The sequence below is a fragment of the Gastrolobium bilobum genome, unplaced genomic scaffold (assembly GCF_033153095.1).
Source record: "Gastrolobium bilobum isolate Gb01-03AN ecotype WA unplaced genomic scaffold, APGP_CSIRO_Gbil_v1 utg11941, whole genome shotgun sequence".
Lineage (NCBI taxonomy): Eukaryota > Viridiplantae > Streptophyta > Magnoliopsida > Fabales > Fabaceae > Gastrolobium > Gastrolobium bilobum.
The window spans coordinates 273,012-292,968 of record NW_026898164.1 but is presented as its reverse complement, the minus strand read 5'-3'; the positions used below and the strand labels follow the sequence as shown (position 1 = coordinate 292,968).

The 19,957-nt window shown below is 32.8% G+C and overlaps 2 protein-coding genes across 2 annotated transcripts; both read left to right on the top strand.

The window, feature by feature from the left end:
• The first annotated feature begins 60 nt into the window (after positions 1 to 60).
• Positions 61 to 6,787, top strand: LOC133313431 (probable methyltransferase PMT3). The gene is made up of 8 exons (XM_061514806.1): positions 61 to 233; positions 1,412 to 1,882; positions 2,366 to 2,530; positions 2,626 to 2,808; positions 3,611 to 4,205; positions 4,959 to 5,071; positions 5,218 to 5,438; positions 6,170 to 6,787. Exons 2-8 carry the CDS (start codon positions 1,607 to 1,609, stop codon positions 6,489 to 6,491), a joined length of 1,875 nt encoding a protein of 624 aa, XP_061370790.1. The 5' UTR covers positions 61 to 233; positions 1,412 to 1,606; the 3' UTR covers positions 6,492 to 6,787.
• A 1,877-nt stretch (positions 6,788 to 8,664) lies between these two features.
• LOC133313418 (uncharacterized) lies at positions 8,665 to 17,033 on the top strand. Its single transcript, XM_061514785.1, has 14 exons — positions 8,665 to 8,805; positions 9,748 to 10,112; positions 10,446 to 10,620; positions 11,475 to 11,558; positions 11,650 to 11,891; positions 11,981 to 12,200; positions 12,490 to 12,569; positions 12,676 to 12,760; positions 13,285 to 13,416; positions 13,502 to 13,615; positions 13,713 to 13,760; positions 14,336 to 14,420; positions 15,871 to 15,927; positions 16,548 to 17,033. The coding sequence occupies exons 2-14, from the start codon at positions 9,901 to 9,903 to the stop codon at positions 16,604 to 16,606; spliced, it is 1,593 nt and encodes a 530-aa protein (XP_061370769.1). The 5' UTR covers positions 8,665 to 8,805; positions 9,748 to 9,900; the 3' UTR covers positions 16,607 to 17,033.
• The last annotated feature ends 2,924 nt before the right edge of the window (positions 17,034 to 19,957 follow it).

The following is a 19,957-nucleotide window of genomic DNA, read 5'->3' as shown; positions in this document are numbered from 1 at the left end:
TCACACACTTCAATTTGCAGCTTGCAACTCTTACAAAACCCACACACACCACCTTCAAATTCAACCCTTCACAGTTAACGCTACTCTACTGTGTCCCATTAAGATCTAATTTCCCTCTTGCTCCTCTTCTTCTTTATTTCTATTTATCTTCATATAGCCTTTTTCGTTTCTATAGTAAAGCTGGGTTTTTTATTTCCTTTTCTCATACCCAATTGGATTTCGATCTGAACCCAGTAAGCTTTTAATGTCTTTCTACTATTTTTTGCCCTTTTTTTGGGATTGTGATGGATCTGGAACATTTTGGTGATATGGGTGTGTTCGATTTGGTTGTTTTAGTGCCCATGGTGATATTTGTGGCAACTGATGTATTGAATGTATCCTGGACTCTAGTTTTTGATTGCTGTTATTAATGAGTGTTACTCGTTTCAATGCTAGTTATTGTTTTTTTTGTGTGTGTGTGTGTGTGTACAATGGCTCTGAGGTTTGAACCTATGTGCTAGTTATTGTTTTTCGTTGGGCCAGATCTGGGACTTCAGTTTAATTTTATGATTACTGTTTGTCTTTAAGATGATTAATGTTACTCGATTTAAAACCGTTGAGGTTTCCTTAATCATATTTTTGCAAAGGAATCGTTTACTTGTCAATTTAGATCATGTTTTCTTTTCATGTGGGGTGATATGGGTCCATCATTTTCAATTTTCACTGGTTTGCTGTCACTTTGCTGGATGGCTAGCATGATTGTCATCATTGCTAATTTTCACTTTTAATTTTAATTTTTCATTTTCCCTCCTCTGGCACGTTTTGTCCAAAGAATTTGGTTGAAAACTAGGAATGAATCTCGTGGGTTGAGTTGTAACTTTTATTTCACTTACACTCTAGGATTTTGCATGCTTGATCACTAATTAGATTAGGCAATATATTATGAATTTATAAATCCCGGTTTCCTTGTGATTTGGTTACTTCTCCTTGGCCATCATTTTCTTGTTTGACCTAATGTTACTAGGATTAGGGATTGCTTTAGCTGGAATGCATTGAGCCAATCGATTGCCGTTATCCTTCTAATTGTTTCTGAATATCCTCAATGATGTGATAATGCTTGCTTTGCTGAATGGTTACCCTGCTTACCTCTCTAATTGAGTTTTTTCCTACCAGGAAATAAAGAAGTTTAAAGTTAGTTTCTATATATGGATCTGTTTTCCTTATCTTAGTTTAAACGTTTTCATGATGGAAAAGTATAATAATGGTCTGCTCTTGTGATTTCATAGTGTTTATTCCTTTAATCTATCTGATTTTTTTTACTTTTTTTTGGTAATCATCTATGTGATTTAATTAAAAATCATAACAATAACACAACAGAGTAACCAATTTCTGTATTTATTTTGCTGACTGCTGTTCCCTTCCTTATTTGCAGGTTAATCATTAAGTAAGTGTGTTATGAGGAAGTTGTATTTTGAATTATGATTCTAATTTGAAGTACTGGGGTTGCTACATTTAGTGGGGTTTGTCTGGTGAATTTGACGCTGAATGTCTGGTGAATCAAAATCTTTTAGTTCATAACTGAACAGTGGAAGTTGCAATTTGGATTTGTATTACTTTCAACTTATAAATGTCGAGGGGAAGATATGATGGATCTCAGAAGAAGCGCTTAGTTGCTTCCATATGTATTGTGGCAATTTTTCTTGGTTTTCTGTATGTGTACAGAGGATCCATCTTTGGTTCCCAAAACAGCGGTTCATCTGCTCTTAGATATGGCAGCAACTCATTGAAAAGACTTGGGTCATCATATTTGGGTGCGGATGATGACACTGATGGTAAGCAAGATGAATCTTCATCAAGTTTCAGGCAGGGAGATGGGACCGATATTGTTCCAAAGAGTTTTCCTGTAAGTTGCTTTGTGAGCTTAGACTTAGGGCACATTCACTCTATGTCTTCACGCAACATTCTTGTCATTGCTCTGATCTTTCATTTTGTGCTTTCGCAATTTGGTTTAATTTGTCTTTGTATTAATAATAATAATAATCAACTCTCTTAAACAGTGTTTTTATTCAAATTCAGGTTGCCAAACTCATCAGCACAAGTATACAAGTTTAGTGAATTTCAGATAAATGCTAGATGTCAGTTAAGTAAAATGCTTAAAATGTATCGTCAAATGGAAAATTAGGAGTTGAAGAAAACCAATTCCACACCCACGATTAGTATCCAAATCAAGCAACAAGAATCTTGTTTGCATAGTGAAAATAAAATTTTTAGTTTCGTTTTACATAAATAAGCAGACACAATCAAGTTCATGCACATTGTCCTAATGTGGCTATCCTTTTGGCTCATCATCAATCTAATGGCACTTACATTGTTTCTGTTTTCGAAGGTTTGTGATGATCGTCATTCAGAGTTGATTCCCTGCTTAGATAGACATCTTATCTATCAAATGAGGATGAAGCTGGACCTGTCTTTGATGGAACACTACGAGAGGCATTGTCCTCCTGCAGAAAGGCGATACAATTGCTTGATTCCTCCTCCATCAGGATACAAGGTGAAGATTTGCTAAGAGTAGATATGATTTTCAACATATCGTCTGATACATATGTATTATTTTACTCAAACATTTGTTGTTCCTTGATGTTGCAGATCCCTATTAAATGGCCACAAAGCAGAGATGAGGTGTGGAAAGCAAATATCCCGCATACTCACCTTGCACATGAGAAGTCTGACCAGAATTGGATGGTTGTAAAAGGTGAAAAGATAGTGTTTCCTGGAGGAGGGACTCATTTTCACTATGGAGCTGATAAGTACATTGCATCAATTGCAAATGTAAGTCTGCATCTCGCTTTATTGGTTTTCTCTATAAGAAAGATGAAATCGTTTATTTTTGTTTTCGGATTCGGAGTTCCGTTGTATTTTATGTGTGTTTATGCAAGTATCTATTTGTATGCCTACTGCTAATAATGAGAACTTTTTTGCAGTTTTCCATCTTCATTTAATGGCCTAAAAACTAGAAGTTCCAAATATTCCCTATTTTATTTTTTTAATAAATTAATGAAACATATAAGGTTTTATGTGTAATTGGTTAATTTAAAATGATATAATAATAGTTTATTTTAGATACCTACACCTTATATATTATCTCCACTTTGTTTATTTCTCTCTTATTCTTTCTCCTACCTTCTTTCATTTTATCACTATTTCAATATTTTTTTATTTGCACATACATGTAGTGTCTTTCACATCTAGTTGTGTAATATGCTTTCATTTACTGGTGGAGATATTGTAAACCTTTCATATGTCTCCACTCTCCACCTAGTAGCTTAAGCTTCTAGAGAAATTAATCCTTTATTTTGTATCAAGTGGTCAAGAGTTCGACTTTTGCTTCCCCGTTTTTTATAATTAAATTAAATTTCATCACAAAGTAAAAGTGGGCATTTCTTTTTCCTCACTTCAAGTCTAACAGGTTCTTGTATGAGGGGATGTATTAGACATATAACACTCATATTCTTTAAATAAGTTATTATGCTTTTCAATACCAGTGCTGGTTGTTTGATGTGTTCTGTTTATCTAGATTTGCTTGTATTTCATGTATAAATCATTATCTTAACATTCCAGTTTGCATTTGCAGATGCTTAACTTTTCAAACAATATTCTAAATAATGAAGGAAGATTAAGGACAGTGCTTGATGTTGGTTGTGGTGTTGCAAGTTTTGGAGCCTATCTTCTTTCATCCGATATCATTACAATGTCTTTGGCACCGAATGATGTACATCAAAATCAAATTCAATTTGCCCTAGAAAGAGGAATTCCTGCATATCTTGGTGTCTTAGGAACTAAGAGACTCCCTTACCCCAGCAGATCTTTTGAACTTGCTCATTGTTCTCGTTGTCGAATTGATTGGCTTCAAAGAGATGGCATACTACTTCTTGAACTTGACCGATTGCTCAGGCCAGGAGGTTATTTTGCATACTCATCTCCAGAAGCATATGCTCAGGATGAAGAAGATCTAAGGATATGGAGAGAAATGAGTGACCTTGTGGGGCGTATGTGTTGGAAAGTAGCTGCAAAAAAGAACCAAACTGTCATCTGGCAAAAGCCTCTGACAAATGACTGCTATATGGACAGAGAACCTGGTACTCGCCCTCCTCTTTGCCAGTCTGATGATGATCCAGATGCAGTTTGGGGAGTAAATATGGAAGCTTGCATAACACCTTACAGTGATCGTGAGTACCTTTATCACAGTGTTATTTGGTGGTTTTTGCATTGTATGGCTTAATAGTGGCTTCTTTACTGCCATGCATTTTTTCTTTCTGGTGTATTTTCCAATTGTATATTTATTCTATGGTTTCTATGGCCCATTCGGGCAATAAGAGTTTATTTCCTTTAGTTGCAATGGACTGTTTGATTTCATCCAAGTAAGCAAAATGGACCTGAGAAATAAGGCTTGCTTGCATACTGAGACTCTGTCCATGGACTACTTCTCTCTTGGTAGAGGAATATTAGCTTACGAGAACTGCTGTTAAACAGTGAATTACGGTGTTTCTATTTCCTTTCTCTCTAAAGAAGAATGGGAAGATGTGTTTTAATATAGACCTGCATCCATCATGACTGCAATTGCACTTCCCCTTCACCAGTCTTCTTGGTTTATATCATCCACATATAACCTGCTATGAGCTGTTGTTGCTGAGTGCACTTAATTGAAATCCTCAATATCTATTAATTTCAAGTGCATTCTTAATTTCCCATCCTATGCTACTGTATGGATGCAAGGGTGAGCCTTTCTGCGTTGTGCCTTGTGAATTTGCTTTAAGTGCATGTTGCTTGTATCTCAAGCTGCTAAAATCCTGCTTTAGTTTTTTTGTTTAATCTTGTTTAATTATTAAAGAGGATAATTTTTTGAAGAGTTTTAGCCTTTTATAATTAACTACAGCTGTGTGTATGAAACTTACCTACTGAAACTTTTGTTGATTTAACAGATGACAACAGAGCCAAGGGTAGTGGATTAGCTCCATGGCCGGCAAGATTGAGCAGTCCTCCTCCTAGATTAGCTGACTTTGGCTATTCAAATGAAATGTTTGAAAAGAACACGGTAATTCAAAATTACAATTGATCCTCTTGTTAACTTTTTAAATTATTTTTTTTTTCACTGTGATCAGACTTCAGAGAGATTTTGTATAATAACAGTATACATTTTGATAAACCAAATGTTGTCTTGAATTTTGTCACGTGGTATAGGAACTATGGCAAAGGAGAGTTGAGAAGTACTGGAATCTCTTGAGTCCAAAAATCAAATCAAACACGTTGAGAAATATTATGGATATGAAAGCAGATATGGGTTCATTTGCAGCTGCTCTAAGACGCAAGGATGTTTGGGTGATGAATGTTGTACCTCAAGATGGACCAAACACACTTAAGCTTATATATGACAGAGGCCTCATAGGCACTACTCATGACTGGTATTGAAGTTGGTTTACTTGCGTTATAAATTTATTGCTTCTTCGATATCTTTCTATGCATTTGAGGCATTTTATTCTTATGAACTATACATGTTCTGACTTCTGATATCTAGATTCATTTTCCAATGAGGCTTCCCCCCCCCTAAAGTATCTTTCATATGGTTCTTGTTCTGTATATTTATTCCAAATAGACACTTTACAGAATTTAACATAATGATAATTTAATCAAATAAAATAATATTTTTGTCATAATCTTAGAATAAAAAATTTATTTCATTAAAAAGCATAATCAATCCAGATTTTTGATTTATGTCTCTTGTGATTTTACACAAAAATTGCATTTTGAAAGTAAATATTAACTTGCATTCTACTGTATAGCTACTTCAAGAGTGTTAATTATATATTATTTTTATTTTTTGGGGATAAAACCATAGAATTTAAGCGGGGTCTCATTTTTCATGGCTGTTTGTCAAATAATCTCTTGGGTGGTGTCTTCTTTTTCTTTTTCTGATTTTGTAAGGTTTATATAGACTAAATAAAATATATTAATATGCAGAGATCTTAATTGACCCAGCTGGTTGGGTGATTTGACTAATTAAGCACTTCTTGAGAATTGTTGTTTATTCTAGATTATAAATTCAGCTGTCATTTTTTATTAGTAGTTCCTCTATGAATGATGAGAATTGATTGGATTCAAAGTTTGAGTTTTTGATGTGACACATCTTAAACAGGTGTGAAGCATTTTCAACATACCCCCGGACTTATGATTTACTCCATGCATGGACTGTATTCTCTGACCTAGAAAAGAAAGGTTGCAGTCTGGAGGACCTATTAATTGAGATGGATCGCATGCTTAGGCCTACTGGTTTTATAATCATCCATGATAAGCCTCAGGTTATTGATTTTATAAAGAAGTACCTAACTGCTTTCCACTGGGAAGCAGTTGCAACTGCAGATTCCAGTTCTGACTCTGTACAGGATGGTGATCAAGTTGTTTTTATCATCCAGAAGAAGTTGTGGCTGACCAGTGAAAGCTTTAGGGATACGGAATAATGAATAGGGCTACCATTGCATTTTCATTTTCATTTTCATTTTCTTATATATTATCTGCTGCTACAAGGGATCAAAGCACGTCCCAAGTGGGGGGAGGCAGTGGTTGACTTCATTTTGTAGCATTACATAATGTTTTTCTTTTCTTTTCTTTTCTTTTCATTTCATTCCCTTCTTTTTGATTCTCAATTTTTGGGATAAGGCTATTCAAAATTTTGCCTGCATTTGGGTATTATGTAAGCTACACTTAATAACCAAGACATAGTAGACTTGATGATACAAGTATGTATACATAAGGACCTGTCACTTATAAGTTATGTGTAATATATAAACATGCATTTTTATTTTCATCTGTTTTTTCGCTTTATTAATTTTTTGCTATTATTGTGTTGAGAATAATATCTAATATCAAGGCTTTAATGGGTGGTGGGCGTAGAGTGAATATGGTCAAAAGCAAGCCAATGAAGCCGGTAGGCATATGGTAACCATGATATTGATATTGGAGTATGAGGTGGCACTGAGGATGTGTAATAAATAAAACTCTTTGTTTTGGAATAATATAATGCACATGTTACAAGGATTTAGGATATACAGATAAGATTATGAATAAAATCGTTAGATAATAATGTTGATTTAATTTGATAACCATTTTATTTTAATTATTATTCCAATGTAAATTTAGATAAGTTGAAATGCTGAATCATTTAAATAAACAAACATTTTTCCCATAAACAAATTGAAAATAAGAGGAATTGACTATTGAGAGATAGTATATTTTAAAAATTTATAAGAATCGAATAGATAGAATTACCAAATTTAGAGGGGAATAGATTCTCTCATGTTAAAAAGAAATAATATGATCATGTGAAAAAATTGCAATCATCCAAAACTGAATCAAAATGGTGATGATTTTGTAAGTATCTATTTTAATATTTTTTTTCTCTTTTCTTTTTATTATCATTGATTCACCTTTGTATGAATATGATTTTTCACATAATCATATTATATATTTTTTAATACGAGAGGATCCACTTCTCATTTAGAAAACCTAATTCTCCAATCCATAAATATTCGCAAACTTATTTGTCCAATCATTTTTAATATGAATTATCTGGGATTCTAAGTTTTATTTAGGCAAATAGTTAAAACTGTCTAAGAAATTAAATCCCTATTTAGTAGTAAGTAATTATAAAGCAAATTACAGTTTCATCGATTGGTCTTACCAATTTTTTTTCCTATTTGGGTATCATCACATTCTTTGGTGTGAGATTAATTCTGTTTGAAATATTGATTGGTACTAATCATTGAATTAAATAATGAGCTATCATTTGAAAATTTAAAATTATTTACTAATTTATAATGGCAAAAAAGAAAAAATTATAAAAAATAAATATAATTTAATAAACTATAAATAAAATTAATTGAAAAATGAAAATTTATCCATATTCATGGTGTATATATAAATTTTGATAGCAAAGAAAGAGAGAGATTTTATTAGAGGGCGTTTGGTACATGAGAAATTTTTTTTTATCCGAGAATCACTATTTCCAGGAAAATGATGAGAAAATGAGTTTTCTGGAAATGTTACCAAAAAGTTGTTTGGTATACTAACATATTTCCTGGAATATTGGGTTAATTTTGTTGATGTTGTGTTTAGTTGTATTAAATTTTCCCTTGCCATATAAATCTTAAAATACCACCTTCTGGATGGTATTCCTGGATGATTTTTTCAAAAAATTTACACACAAGAAAATTCCGGGAAAATCAAATTTTCGGGAAAATTTAAAAAATTATGTACTAAACGATGCATTCTTATTTACCCAACTAAGAAATTAGGGGAAAACAAAAAAAAATCCTGCTACCATAGGTCCAAAAGCAAAAAGTAGAAATAAATCTTTGGTACTACTGCTGTACCAAGACTAAGTAGTGCATCTTATCAATAAAAGCATTACATATAAGAGGAGAGAAAAAAAAAGTGACAATTTTTTTTTTAACTGACATGTAATATTTTCATTGGTGGAATACACTTTAATAGAAAGTACCAAAAGATTTATTAAAAAGGAGAGACATTAAATGATTTCCAACTATGAACATAAAATAAAATAAAATAATAGTAATAAAAAAAAAAAAGAGTAAACGAGGGAACGAATGGGGCATGAGAATGATGATCGCAAAGTGGTCCTCTCTAAGTCCCTTCCACCTTCTTTCTTAACCCCGATAATCTCGCTCCTTTAATTTCTCTCTCTACACTTTCTCTCTCTCTATATCTGACTCACTCCTTCCATTTCCACAACCTTCTGATTCCTCTCAATTTCAGGTTTTTTTTTTTTTTTTCTAACACCCTTTTATTTTTTCAGTCCAAATTTCAAGTTGGTTTACTTGTGCAAGTGCTGCTTGATTGGTTTTGATTTCGATTTCGATGATGGGTATCTTGAATTTGAATTTGATTTTTTTTTTTAATTTTTTTAATTTTTTTAGGATTGTGTTTGGTTTGGTTGGTTAGAACATGTGAGAAGTGAAGTAAAAGTCAATTTTTTTTGGTGATGGTGATGGTGATGGGGTCACTGCGGTTGTTCAAAATTATGATTTGACCGTGTTTCTGTTTGCCCATTTGAGGGATTTGACTTGTACCGTGTGAAATGGAGTGTGGGTGATGAGCATGTGGGGATCACTGTTTGGACAGAAAATAGGTTCTGAAGCTTTGAATTCCATGGTTTCTACGTTGTTTTAGGCTTTTGGGAAATCTAATAGTTTACCTCAAGTTCAATTGTGCTATTAAACTGTTCTGAACTGAACAGAGGATAATCAATTTGTTTCCATCAGTTTTCAAGCATTGCAAATTTGATCAACTAAAGATTTTTGTAGTCTAGTTTTGCTACAAAATAAGGATCTTAGCGAATAGTTCACATTTTCTGAACTTTATGCTGCGTTGTTCCACTTTTGCTGTGTTTAGGTTTAATTACATTCTTAGTAGAGCATTTGCTCACTTGCTCTCACAATTTATCTAGTTCAAATAGGATTATTTTTTATCTCCCCTTTCCCCTTTGTGCTGTGTTCTTTATTCTTACACCAAATCAGCTCCTAAACTTCTCTTTGTTTATTTTTGTTTGTTAGTATCCATTGTCGCTTCTGATCTGATGATTCTAGATTATTTTTATACTCTATCTTTTTGTTGAAATTTTGCTTCTGATCAGCTGAAAAAATATGATCGATGCTAAAGTTTTTTGATTCGTTGCCATTTATTCTCCTATTTGGACAGAAGTAAGAGTTAACGTGCCTTGGATTCTTATGGTGAACAATGTCTCCTTGATTTTCATGGCTGGCAAAATTAGATTCTTGGTTGACAAAGCTGCTATTTTCTAGTGGTTGGTGAATTAGAGTATATTACACAGCAGCTTAAGAGCTTAATAAAATGGATAGTTGCTGGTTTAATAAGTTTAAGTCAAAGGAAAAAACACCAACTTCAAAAAACAAGGATATAGGCATTGCAAAAGAAGGGTCAAAACCCCCAACAAATGAAGAAGCACCTTCAAATGTGACCAAACAGAAGGTTGCAGCTGCAAAGCAGTACATAGAAAACCATTATAAGAAGCAGATGAAGGACCTGCAGGATAGAAAGGAACGGTATGTTTACTTCAACTTATATTTTGGGTCAATATGATTGTGCAATCTAATGTTACTGATGATTTTTGTGCCATTTAAAGTAGTTGTTTAAGCATACTTATAGTCATCTATAAGGAAATATAAATGAGATTTCTTTAATGTCCTTGCTCTTTGTTGCCCCAGCTCAATAAGGTGCCAACTAGTATTCTTTGACTTTGGAATATAGTTTTGTATGATATTATTGACATCTTGTCCTATATTGTCTCTGATGAGCTGTTATAATTATGTACAAATAAATTCTGCCAATGGAGATTGCTGTAAGTTCTTAACAAGTCTAAAACATTATTCTTGCAGACGTGATATGCTAGAAAAAAAGTTGGCAGATGCTGAAGTCTCTGAGGAAGAGCAGAACAACTTGCTCAAGTATTTTGAGAAAAAGGAGAGGGAATACATGCGCCTTCAAAGGCATAAGATGGGGGCTGATGATTTTGAGCCCCTGACCATGATAGGGAAGGGTGCTTTTGGAGAGGTATAGCCTACCTTTATTTTCATTCAAGCAAAACCATGTTTCTGATCTTTCCCATATGTTACTTTGATCTTAATGATTTTTATCTTAGTATCATAGTTCTTGGTGATAGCATTACTGTTTCCTTAAGTAAATAAAAGGAATTGACTTGATATGTACGTGTGGAGACTGCAGATGTTGATTGAAACCAAAAATCTATCATTAAGACATTAACTTTTTTTTATTTTACATTCATATGGTTCCTGTATTTTTTTATGTCTTGGCTGTTAATGATATTTAGAAGTGCACAGGAGTCCAAAGTTTTCTAATTTGATTGGGAGTAATGGAAATCACTTTAGCTGTTTGAGTCCATATGTATTCTACAAGTTACAATGCTTATGGTGGAAAAATGCAGATTGAAGTTATAGCCTAGGGTGTGCCAGCTAGGGAGAAGTAGCACCTCAACATTGTTAACAGCAGTGCAATTTTACATTTCAAAATTGACAGTAGTAGTGGAGGTTTACCATTAAGAATAACTCATTTTACAATCTTGATAACCTTGGTATATAGACCCTTCTCATTATTTTAAACTGTCTATCATAATGAATTTTTGAATTATTCCATTTGCAAAGCAACCTCAGGCCCTTGTTTCGTATGTTAGCCATTTCCATCATACACTATCCATTGGAGCTTTATGAGGAGGTCTGATTAGTGACTAGTGTATTGATTGCATAAACTTTTTGGCTTCTAGTAATAATTTTTTTGCTTCTCTCGATGCGTAATAACTCAGGTTTCTAGTAGGATCTGTAACTTCTATTGTGGAAATTTTGTCATATGATTTTTTATGGCTTTGCAAATTTATTTTATTTTATGCATAGGTCCGAATCTGTCGAGAGAAGGCAACTGGTCATGTATATGCTATGAAGAAGCTTAAGAAATCAGAGATGCTTCGCAGAGGCCAGGTGTTGAAATCATCAGAACTTACTCACCTCGTGAAATTTTAAAATGAATATTATCTTGTCATCCTCATTGGTTACCTTTATGTATTTTTAGGTTGAACATGTAAAAGCTGAGAGGAACCTACTTGCAGAAGTTGACAGCAATTGCATTGTAAAGCTTTATTGTTCCTTTCAAGATGAAGAGTATTTATATCTCATAATGGAGTATCTACCTGGTGGTGATATGATGACATTGCTCATGCGGAAGGATATACTGACAGAAGATGAGGCCAGGTTCTATGTTGGGGAGACTGTCCTAGCTATAGAGTCAATTCATAAACATAATTATATTCACAGGTAAGCTCAAGCTTAAATAATAATGTTACATCATGGAAAAAATTTAATATGAAAATCATTTGATGTTCTGATTTTGATATGCATTCCAGAGATATCAAACCTGACAACTTGCTGCTAGATAGAAATGGTCATATGAAATTATCGGACTTTGGATTATGTAAGCCACTAGACTGCAGTAATCTTAATGAGAAGGACTTCTCTATTGGGAGCAACAGAAGTGGAGCCCTTCAGAGTGATGGACGTCCTGTGGCTCCTAAAAGAACTCAGCAGGAGCAACTGCAGCATTGGCAGAAAAATAGGCGAATGCTTGTAAGTCACTTAATATACATGAACAGGCACGACAGTTTTATTGCTTACGAACTTTCAGGTTGACTGTCCTTTTTACTTCTTACCTTATTAATTTCAAACTATGCATATTCTATAATGTTAAGTGTTGGATTATTTGTTTTTATTCGATATTCTTCATTATGTTTATAAATTTGGTGACCTCTTGTTTTGACTAGGTTGGTTATATTTTTAATTTTTAATTTTTCTTGTGATCAAATGGCGTCTCAATATTTATGGCATTTGAAGCTCTTCTTTCCTTACAATACTGCAGGCCTATTCTACGGTTGGAACACCTGACTATATTGCCCCTGAAGTTCTACTGAAAAAAGGATATGGCATGGAATGTGACTGGTAATGTGTTTTTCTAGCTTTAATTTCAAAGTTCCCTAGGTTTATAAACTTCTTATTCTTTCAATATATTCTGATGAGAATCATGAGATCATGTTGATGCTTCCAGGTGGTCTCTGGGAGCTATAATGTATGAAATGCTAGTGGGATATCCACCCTTTTATTCAGATGAACCAATGTCGACGTGTAGAAAGGTAATGTCCCGATCAGCTGTTGATGAATCACAACAAATCATGCATGTATATGGATTGAGGTTTAGCACATGTGTAGAACTTTGAGTTCATTGAATTTGGGTAGGCTCCTGTGCTTAGAGGAAGCCTATATTCATATATTATACTGAGTAGAAATTATCAATATTCTATATGACCTTATCATTGACATTTGCCTGTGGATAGGTCTGAAAGCCTTAAGAGTTATTGGCTTTATCTGAAAGAAAAAAAAATGATGAGCTTTCCCGATACCAATGTCAGAAATTGCATCTTTCTATTCCCATGATATAACCTGTTTTCCCCCCTTATAATAGCATGTTTCTCACTAAATATATTTCGACCATTCTCTCATTGACTAGAATTGATATTTTATAGTAATAGATGATCTTTGTGATTGGCATTTTATAATGTGTCCATCTTAATTCCCTGTATATATTCTTTTTGCTGTCTATCACATTTTTGTCTTCATCAATTATGATCATATCTATCCCATTCCTTCAAATTTGCAGATAGTAAATTGGAGAACTCATTTAAAATTTCCAGAAGAAGCTAAACTATCTGCAGAGACAAAGGATCTTATTAGTAGACTCCTATGTAATGTGGAGCAGAGGCTTGGAACCAAAGGGGCTGATGAAATAAAGGTATTGTGGTGTGTTCATTCTTTTTGAATATATATAATTTACTTTAGGTTACAGTTGTATTAACAAACTGATCTTTTATTTCCAGGCTCACCCATGGTTCAAAGGTATTGAATGGGACAAATTGTACCAAATGAAAGCTGCTTTTATTCCTGAGGTCAATGATGAATTAGATACTCAAAATTTTGAGAAGTTTGAAGAGGTATATTATGTACGTTTATGTCCAAGGATATAAAACAGTTTATAGTCTGTCATTGCTAACCAATATCATGCTCTCGTGATGTACTAATGACATGCAGGTGGACAACCAAACTCAACCTTCCTCAAAATCAGGCCCATGGAGAAAGGTTCGCTCTTGTTATTGAAATTTCTTATATAGTTGGTGTAATTGTGGCTTTGTTAATTTAATGGGCATGATTTTTACTATGTTGACTCTTCCATTAGCCCATTTCTTCTCCTATGATGCTTAACTGATATTTTGTGAGATTTTTGGGATCTTTATCCAATGTAAAGCCGCTGTCATGTGTTTTTCCTGTTTTATGTCTATCTATCTAGTAATCTGTCTATTACTTATCTGCCTTGGTTTCTGTTTTTATGTAAATATCTTGGACATTTAACATGCCATGTAATAAGTAAGAAGTAAGGTCCTTTGAATAGTTTGAGTAACTTTCAATGTTAGTTAGTTGTTTTTGGATCACTTTTGTGGATATGCTTGTAGCATACTGTCAATAGAAACCTTTAGTTTACAGATGAATTGATTTACCTTATATGACAATTGACACTGGAATTTCACACTACTTTTGGTTACAGTAGCTCTGAATACAAATACCTCTTGTTTAAAATTCATGGATCATCAGTGTTGATGAGGAAAATGTACTTGTTCAAGTCTGTGTATGTAACTTTGACGTGTTATTTGCTGCAGATGCTGTCATCTAAAGATGTTAACTTCGTTGGCTACACATATAAGAACTTTGAAATCGTGAATGATGATCAACTACCTGGAATTGGTTTGTACATCTTCAATTTGATGTATATATTTGTTGCAATTCCTTTATATTACCTTTTCACCTAATTTTCATTATTTTCTTTCCATAATAAAAAAGTTCCGCTTTCATATATTTTTTCTAGTACTCATATTCTTTTGTACCTGTGAAATTTGTGAATCTAATGGAAGGTTTTATGCTCTATCAATTTTATTTCACAAACCTTGAATGATTGAGCTTCATATTGTGGAGCAGAAAATGAGGAGTTCATTACTAAGGGATGGAAAATCTTATTGAGTAATGATATTTGCATAAACTTACACTCACACACTCCTCACATACTCTCACGTGAGCCATTGGGTAACACCTTGGTCTGGCTGTAACTAAGAAACATGTTATTTTCTTAGAGCATTTTTTCATAAGCTCCTTTTTTTAGCTTCTGAAAAAAAAAAAACCTTATCTAATTTCATACATTAAAAAAAAGACTATATTTTTAATTAAAAATTCACTTTTTTTCTTCTAAAAATACAAACTAACGAACCCTTATTCTGAATGGTCCAGATTGTGCACATTACCTCGCATAGATTATGCAAATATCTTTTACTTTTTAATAATGGGGAAAACACGTCTCGTGTTGTTGGAGAAGTGTTTTATCCTGCATGTGACCCATTGAATTTCGTGCAACTCTTTTTTTTTTAATAGGTGGTGGGTCCCACCACAACTGTGTCTTCAGTAGGAGATTAACTTCTCCTGTTGCAGGAGAAGTTTAAAACCCTTTAATAATTAGGGAAAAATATTTTTTTTGTGACAGATTTTTATCTCCTGCAACCCAAAATGACGCCATTTTGGGTTTGGAAAAAACAAAATAGAGGGCATTTTGATAATTTTACTTATAACTTGCAACATAGATTTTCCCAAAATGCCCTATATTTGTTTTCTTCTCAAACCGTAAAACAACATGATTTTGGGATCATAGAAGATAACTTTATCTCGTACACTAAACCCTAATAATTAATTAACCGGTTCCTACTTTTTTAAGTTTTGTCAACGGCTGTCAGCTTTTTGAACCCATTTTATTAAGGACTTTAATGCAGCATTTCTTTGATAAAAAATTGGTGCATCTGCTTAGTAAAGAAAGAAAAGTATGATCGTTATTGCCACCCCTTGCATATTTCTTGTTTACCTGCGTTTAGGCTTCTTGTGCAGTCATTCTATTGCATTTGATGCATATGAAGCGTATATTATATTTGGAAACTAATGTTAGTGACTAATTTTGTTTGTTGATGCATCAATTGACATTAATTTCAATGAACTGTGATTTCGATTAAGGTCATTCTGCTGAGCCTTGCTATTTATTATAGTTTATGCATTCGTAGTCTTTATGATTTTCTCCCCCAAGTCCCAAATTTTATTATTCTTTTCCTAGTTGATTCATCATTGCACTGATCTTCATAAATAATTTGTTACTTATCAGCTGAATTGAAGAAGAAGAGCACAAAACCTAAACGGCCATCTATTAAAACCCTATTTGGTAAGAAGAATTTCCTCATTGTTCTCCTCTTCTCTTGAATTTTTTTTTCCTGTACTGTGAAAGTATTGATGATTTGCTTAAGATCTAATGGTTCATTTCACTTACTAGTATTGCTCCAAATGACTCCGTTATAGAAATATACATACTTGGCATTACAGGGTAGCTTCTCAAATCTCAGAAATTTTCGAAAATTTTATCTGGTAATATTTTTGAAATTATGTTAATGATAATAAACTACAACTACTAAAGATTTGTGTTAGTAAGGTTGTCTCAAGTAATAGATCAGCAATTCCTGGGAAAACGTTAAAAAAAATATATATTTGCTTAAAGTATCACTCATGGGATCCTGGATCAAAGATAGAACTATACAGAACTAGTGAAATTGGAAAAATATGTTGCTAGGTACAGTAAATGTATATTAGTAATTAGTATTGATGTTGAACACTTCAACGTCAAGTGCAAAAAGCAAAGAGCTATTTATAGAGACAACTACTACTTAAAACATTACATTGAGGCATAAATGGGGGAAAACTTCAATAAATTGAGCTAATTACACGCTTTAATAAATTGGGTTCAGATTTCTCCATTCTTTAATAAATTGGGCTAATTACATGCGACAGATGACGAATCGGCTATGGCTACCGATCAACCTGTCCAAGGGAGCTTCATAAAACTCTGACCTACTCAACTTGAAGTTCCTGAGAAGAGTGAAACGCAATGATATAAACTAATAATATTTTACAGGAATTTTAGAAGGCCATTGAGATACGACCAAATGCCAGTTTGAATACTGATTGTTTTACTCTTCACCACATTCTTTTGTTAGTTTGGCGTGGATGGTTATGGGAGCGGAGGCTCTGAAACTTTTGTGGTTTTGGATAGCTGGGTTTTGGCTTGACTAGGATATTTGTCTGTGTAGAAAAATCTTTTAAGGTATATATATTCTTTACATTTTTAGTTGAAGGTGTTTTCTTTTGTTCACCATTTATCTAGCTGCAAGGTGTTAAATATTTAAGTTATTCCTTGTAATTAAGTTACTGCTGAAGTGCTGACAAGGATGTGCAATTCTCACATTCTTTGACTATCATGTAGCGATTCATTAGTTTTATGGCAATATTTTCTTTTTTTATCTGACTCCAATAGTTCCATTTTTTACAAATGGAATCCTTATTCTCACTTTCTTTTCTTTTTCTTTATCTAAAGCCACAAGTTTATTTTTTATTTTTATTTTATTTATTTTTTCATATGGGGAACTGGGGGAGGAGGAAGGCACCCTACATAACATAATCTATCATGTTAATGACGCCCTATGGCATGACAGATTACATAATCTTTGGATATACAACATTAATTCCTTATCTATTATTTTCTTCAAGAAAGCACAACTATCAACCTAGGTGAAATGAAAATGCACATGGGCTACCATGGTAACTAACCACGTAACAATGTGGCAAACAATAATATGGAGATTATCTCTTCACATTGGTTTTGCTTGGCAAATGAACACTGTATTTTGGCCAAATGAACACAAATTGCACCATAATTGATATATTAGCCGCATCACATTCCTAATTGTGCAACAGTGCCGCAAGAATGCTACTCTTCTAGGTACGATGTCAATGATGACACTGCCTGGGAAAGGATAAATTCAAGTAGAAAGAACAGGTAAAACTTATGCAACAAGTACTAAAGGAACTCGATTCCTAAACTATCTCATCAAGAAGATTTTTTTTTTAATTCTAAAATTACATATACTATTATAAATGGGGATTGAAATTCTTATGTTACATAGGAATTCTCTCCGTTCCTGCAGATAGAAAACACGTTGCTTTCAACTTTCTTTTTTAAAAAAAAATAAAAAATTCCATAGGACCCATGCTATTGTGTTTGTGCATGAATGAGTTGGACATTTTTATGTAACATAAGAAAGTTTTAACCCATTATATATATACACTATTATACAAGGGGCAGATTAATCTTGTACCAGTGTAAGAATAAGAAATTTTACATCAAATTTTGATCATTAATTTGCTTGCATTTAATGGCTCATATAATTAATAAATCAGAGCCGATAAATATAAAGAGAATCAACAACTAAGATTGAAAGTATAATTTATACTGGTATAAAATGATCCTTACCTATTATATAAATGTAAGATAAGATAGTCTATAATATATGAATATTATAGAATATATTAATAATATAGAAATATAAAAAAAAGAATAATAATATAAATAAATTACAAAAGATAAATATTTGTATTATTTCAAAAAGAAGGAATCTGATGAGAGAATTTAAATTGGGATAGCCTCAAAAGCCATATCAGGCAATTTTTTTATAGAGGTAAAAGAAAAATTAGATTTAGCACCAAAGCCTAAAATTCCGCCTTTTATTCATGCTTATGATAACAAGCTGATAAGTTTAATATTAGGGAGCGTTTGGTATAAGAGATATTTTTTTTTACCGAGAAAATAAGATTGTTAGGGATTTGGTAAGAATTTTTTTATCCCGGGTAAGTTACAAAAAAGTATTTGGTTGGCCAAAATTTTGCAGGGAAAGTTGAGTTAATTTTACTGACGCTATGTTTGGTTGATGGTAAAATATTGATGGGAATGTGAATGAAATTATCAAAATACCAATTTTTTGAATATGCCAAGAGAGTCATCATCAAATGTTACGTTTTTTTGGGAAAAAGTTAATCAAATGTTATTTTTTGAGAATCCAAGATCAAGGAAAAAATAAATACTAAAGGTTAAGTGGGAAATAAATTTGCCTTTGTGTAGTTCAAATGGATAATACCGGGTAAAAAAATTTGCTGACATTTTATTCACAATACTCATACCAAACATGGTAAATAAATATTCTTCATTCCACTTTCCTATCATTCCCTACCAAATACTCGTACCAAACACCCCCTTAAGAAATATTTGGTAGGGGAAATTTTTTGAAATTCTTGAAAAAAGTAGCAGTGATAATCCTATTTATCCATGTTTGGTATAAGGTTTGTGAAAATCTTTTCAGGAATTTGATTTTTTTGGGATTTTATTTTGTGTATACTTTTTTTTCCAAAATGCCATCCAATACCACCAGGTGGTATTCTTGGAATTCTAGATATTGGAAAAATTTTATATTTTCCTGGGATAAAATTTCAGTAATATTTTGATTTACCAAATAGTATTTTGGTAACATTTATGAAAAAGTGATTTTTTCATTATATTCCTAAAAATTATAATTCTTGGATTAAAAAAATTATTCTCTGTCAAACGCTGGAGTAATAGACAGGAAGAGTATGGATTGCTAGAATAAGGATTCGTGGCTAAAGAAATTATAAAGAAAAAAAAAACTACGTCGTACAGCAATATGGCATGAATATCTCACGTTTCAAGGATATTTAGTTACCACATATTTTCTGATAAAAAAAGAGTTTGGTGTTTGTTATTTTAAATGATATAAGTTATGTCATTTTAGGAGAGAGATAGACACAAAAAATGAAAATCATGGGAGAGAGAAAGTGAGTGATTTTTTTAATTTAAATTTTAAATAAAAAAAATTATTTTGTGTCTATCTCTCTCTTAAAATGACATAACTTTATGTCATTTAAAATGACAAACACTTTTTCCATAAAAAAAATCTGTATTTAAAAAAAAAAAAATACTAATCAGTGTCTTTGATTGGAGCGAACTTCCGGTGGTCCAGGACCAAAAAGTATTGGGTGGGACTGAGGTGAAAGAAAGGGAGAAAAAATTGAAGAGAAAGGAAAGAGAAAAGAGAAAAATAATAATAATACAAGTGTCAATTTTTTGAGCGTATTAAAAAAGTTCGCTTTAATTGGGCCTTACTAATCTTTCTACCCTGCTTAGGAATTATGATTATCAAAATCTAATCCATTATCTTTGAGGCAGACTAAATCCTGAATCTAGCTATGACATCACTGCTAAGGGTGTAAATGAGTTAGACCGATTTACAGGGACTTATAGACTAGCCTATATTAGGCTAGATTGAACCTTATTATAAATAGTAAAATAGAAC

What these genes read in the sequence shown, in the direction of transcription:
- LOC133313431 (XM_061514806.1), top strand. Translation starts at nt 1,607, where the DNA reads ATGTCGAGGGGAAGATATGATGGATCTCAGAAGAAGCGCTTAGTTGCT. An exon ending in ACATTGCATCAATTGCAAAT is followed by an intron (nt 2,809 to 3,610) that starts GTAAGTCTGCAT and finishes TTGCATTTGCAG; the next exon opens with ATGCTTAACTTTTCAAACAA. An exon ending in CATAACACCTTACAGTGATC is followed by an intron (nt 4,206 to 4,958) that starts GTGAGTACCTTT and finishes TTGATTTAACAG; the next exon opens with ATGACAACAGAGCCAAGGGT.
- LOC133313418 (XM_061514785.1), top strand. Translation starts at nt 9,901, where the DNA reads ATGGATAGTTGCTGGTTTAATAAGTTTAAGTCAAAGGAAAAAACACCA. An exon ending in AGAAAAATAGGCGAATGCTT is followed by an intron (nt 12,201 to 12,489) that starts GTAAGTCACTTA and finishes ACAATACTGCAG; the next exon opens with GCCTATTCTACGGTTGGAAC. An exon ending in ATTTTGAGAAGTTTGAAGAG is followed by an intron (nt 13,616 to 13,712) that starts GTATATTATGTA and finishes AATGACATGCAG; the next exon opens with GTGGACAACCAAACTCAACC.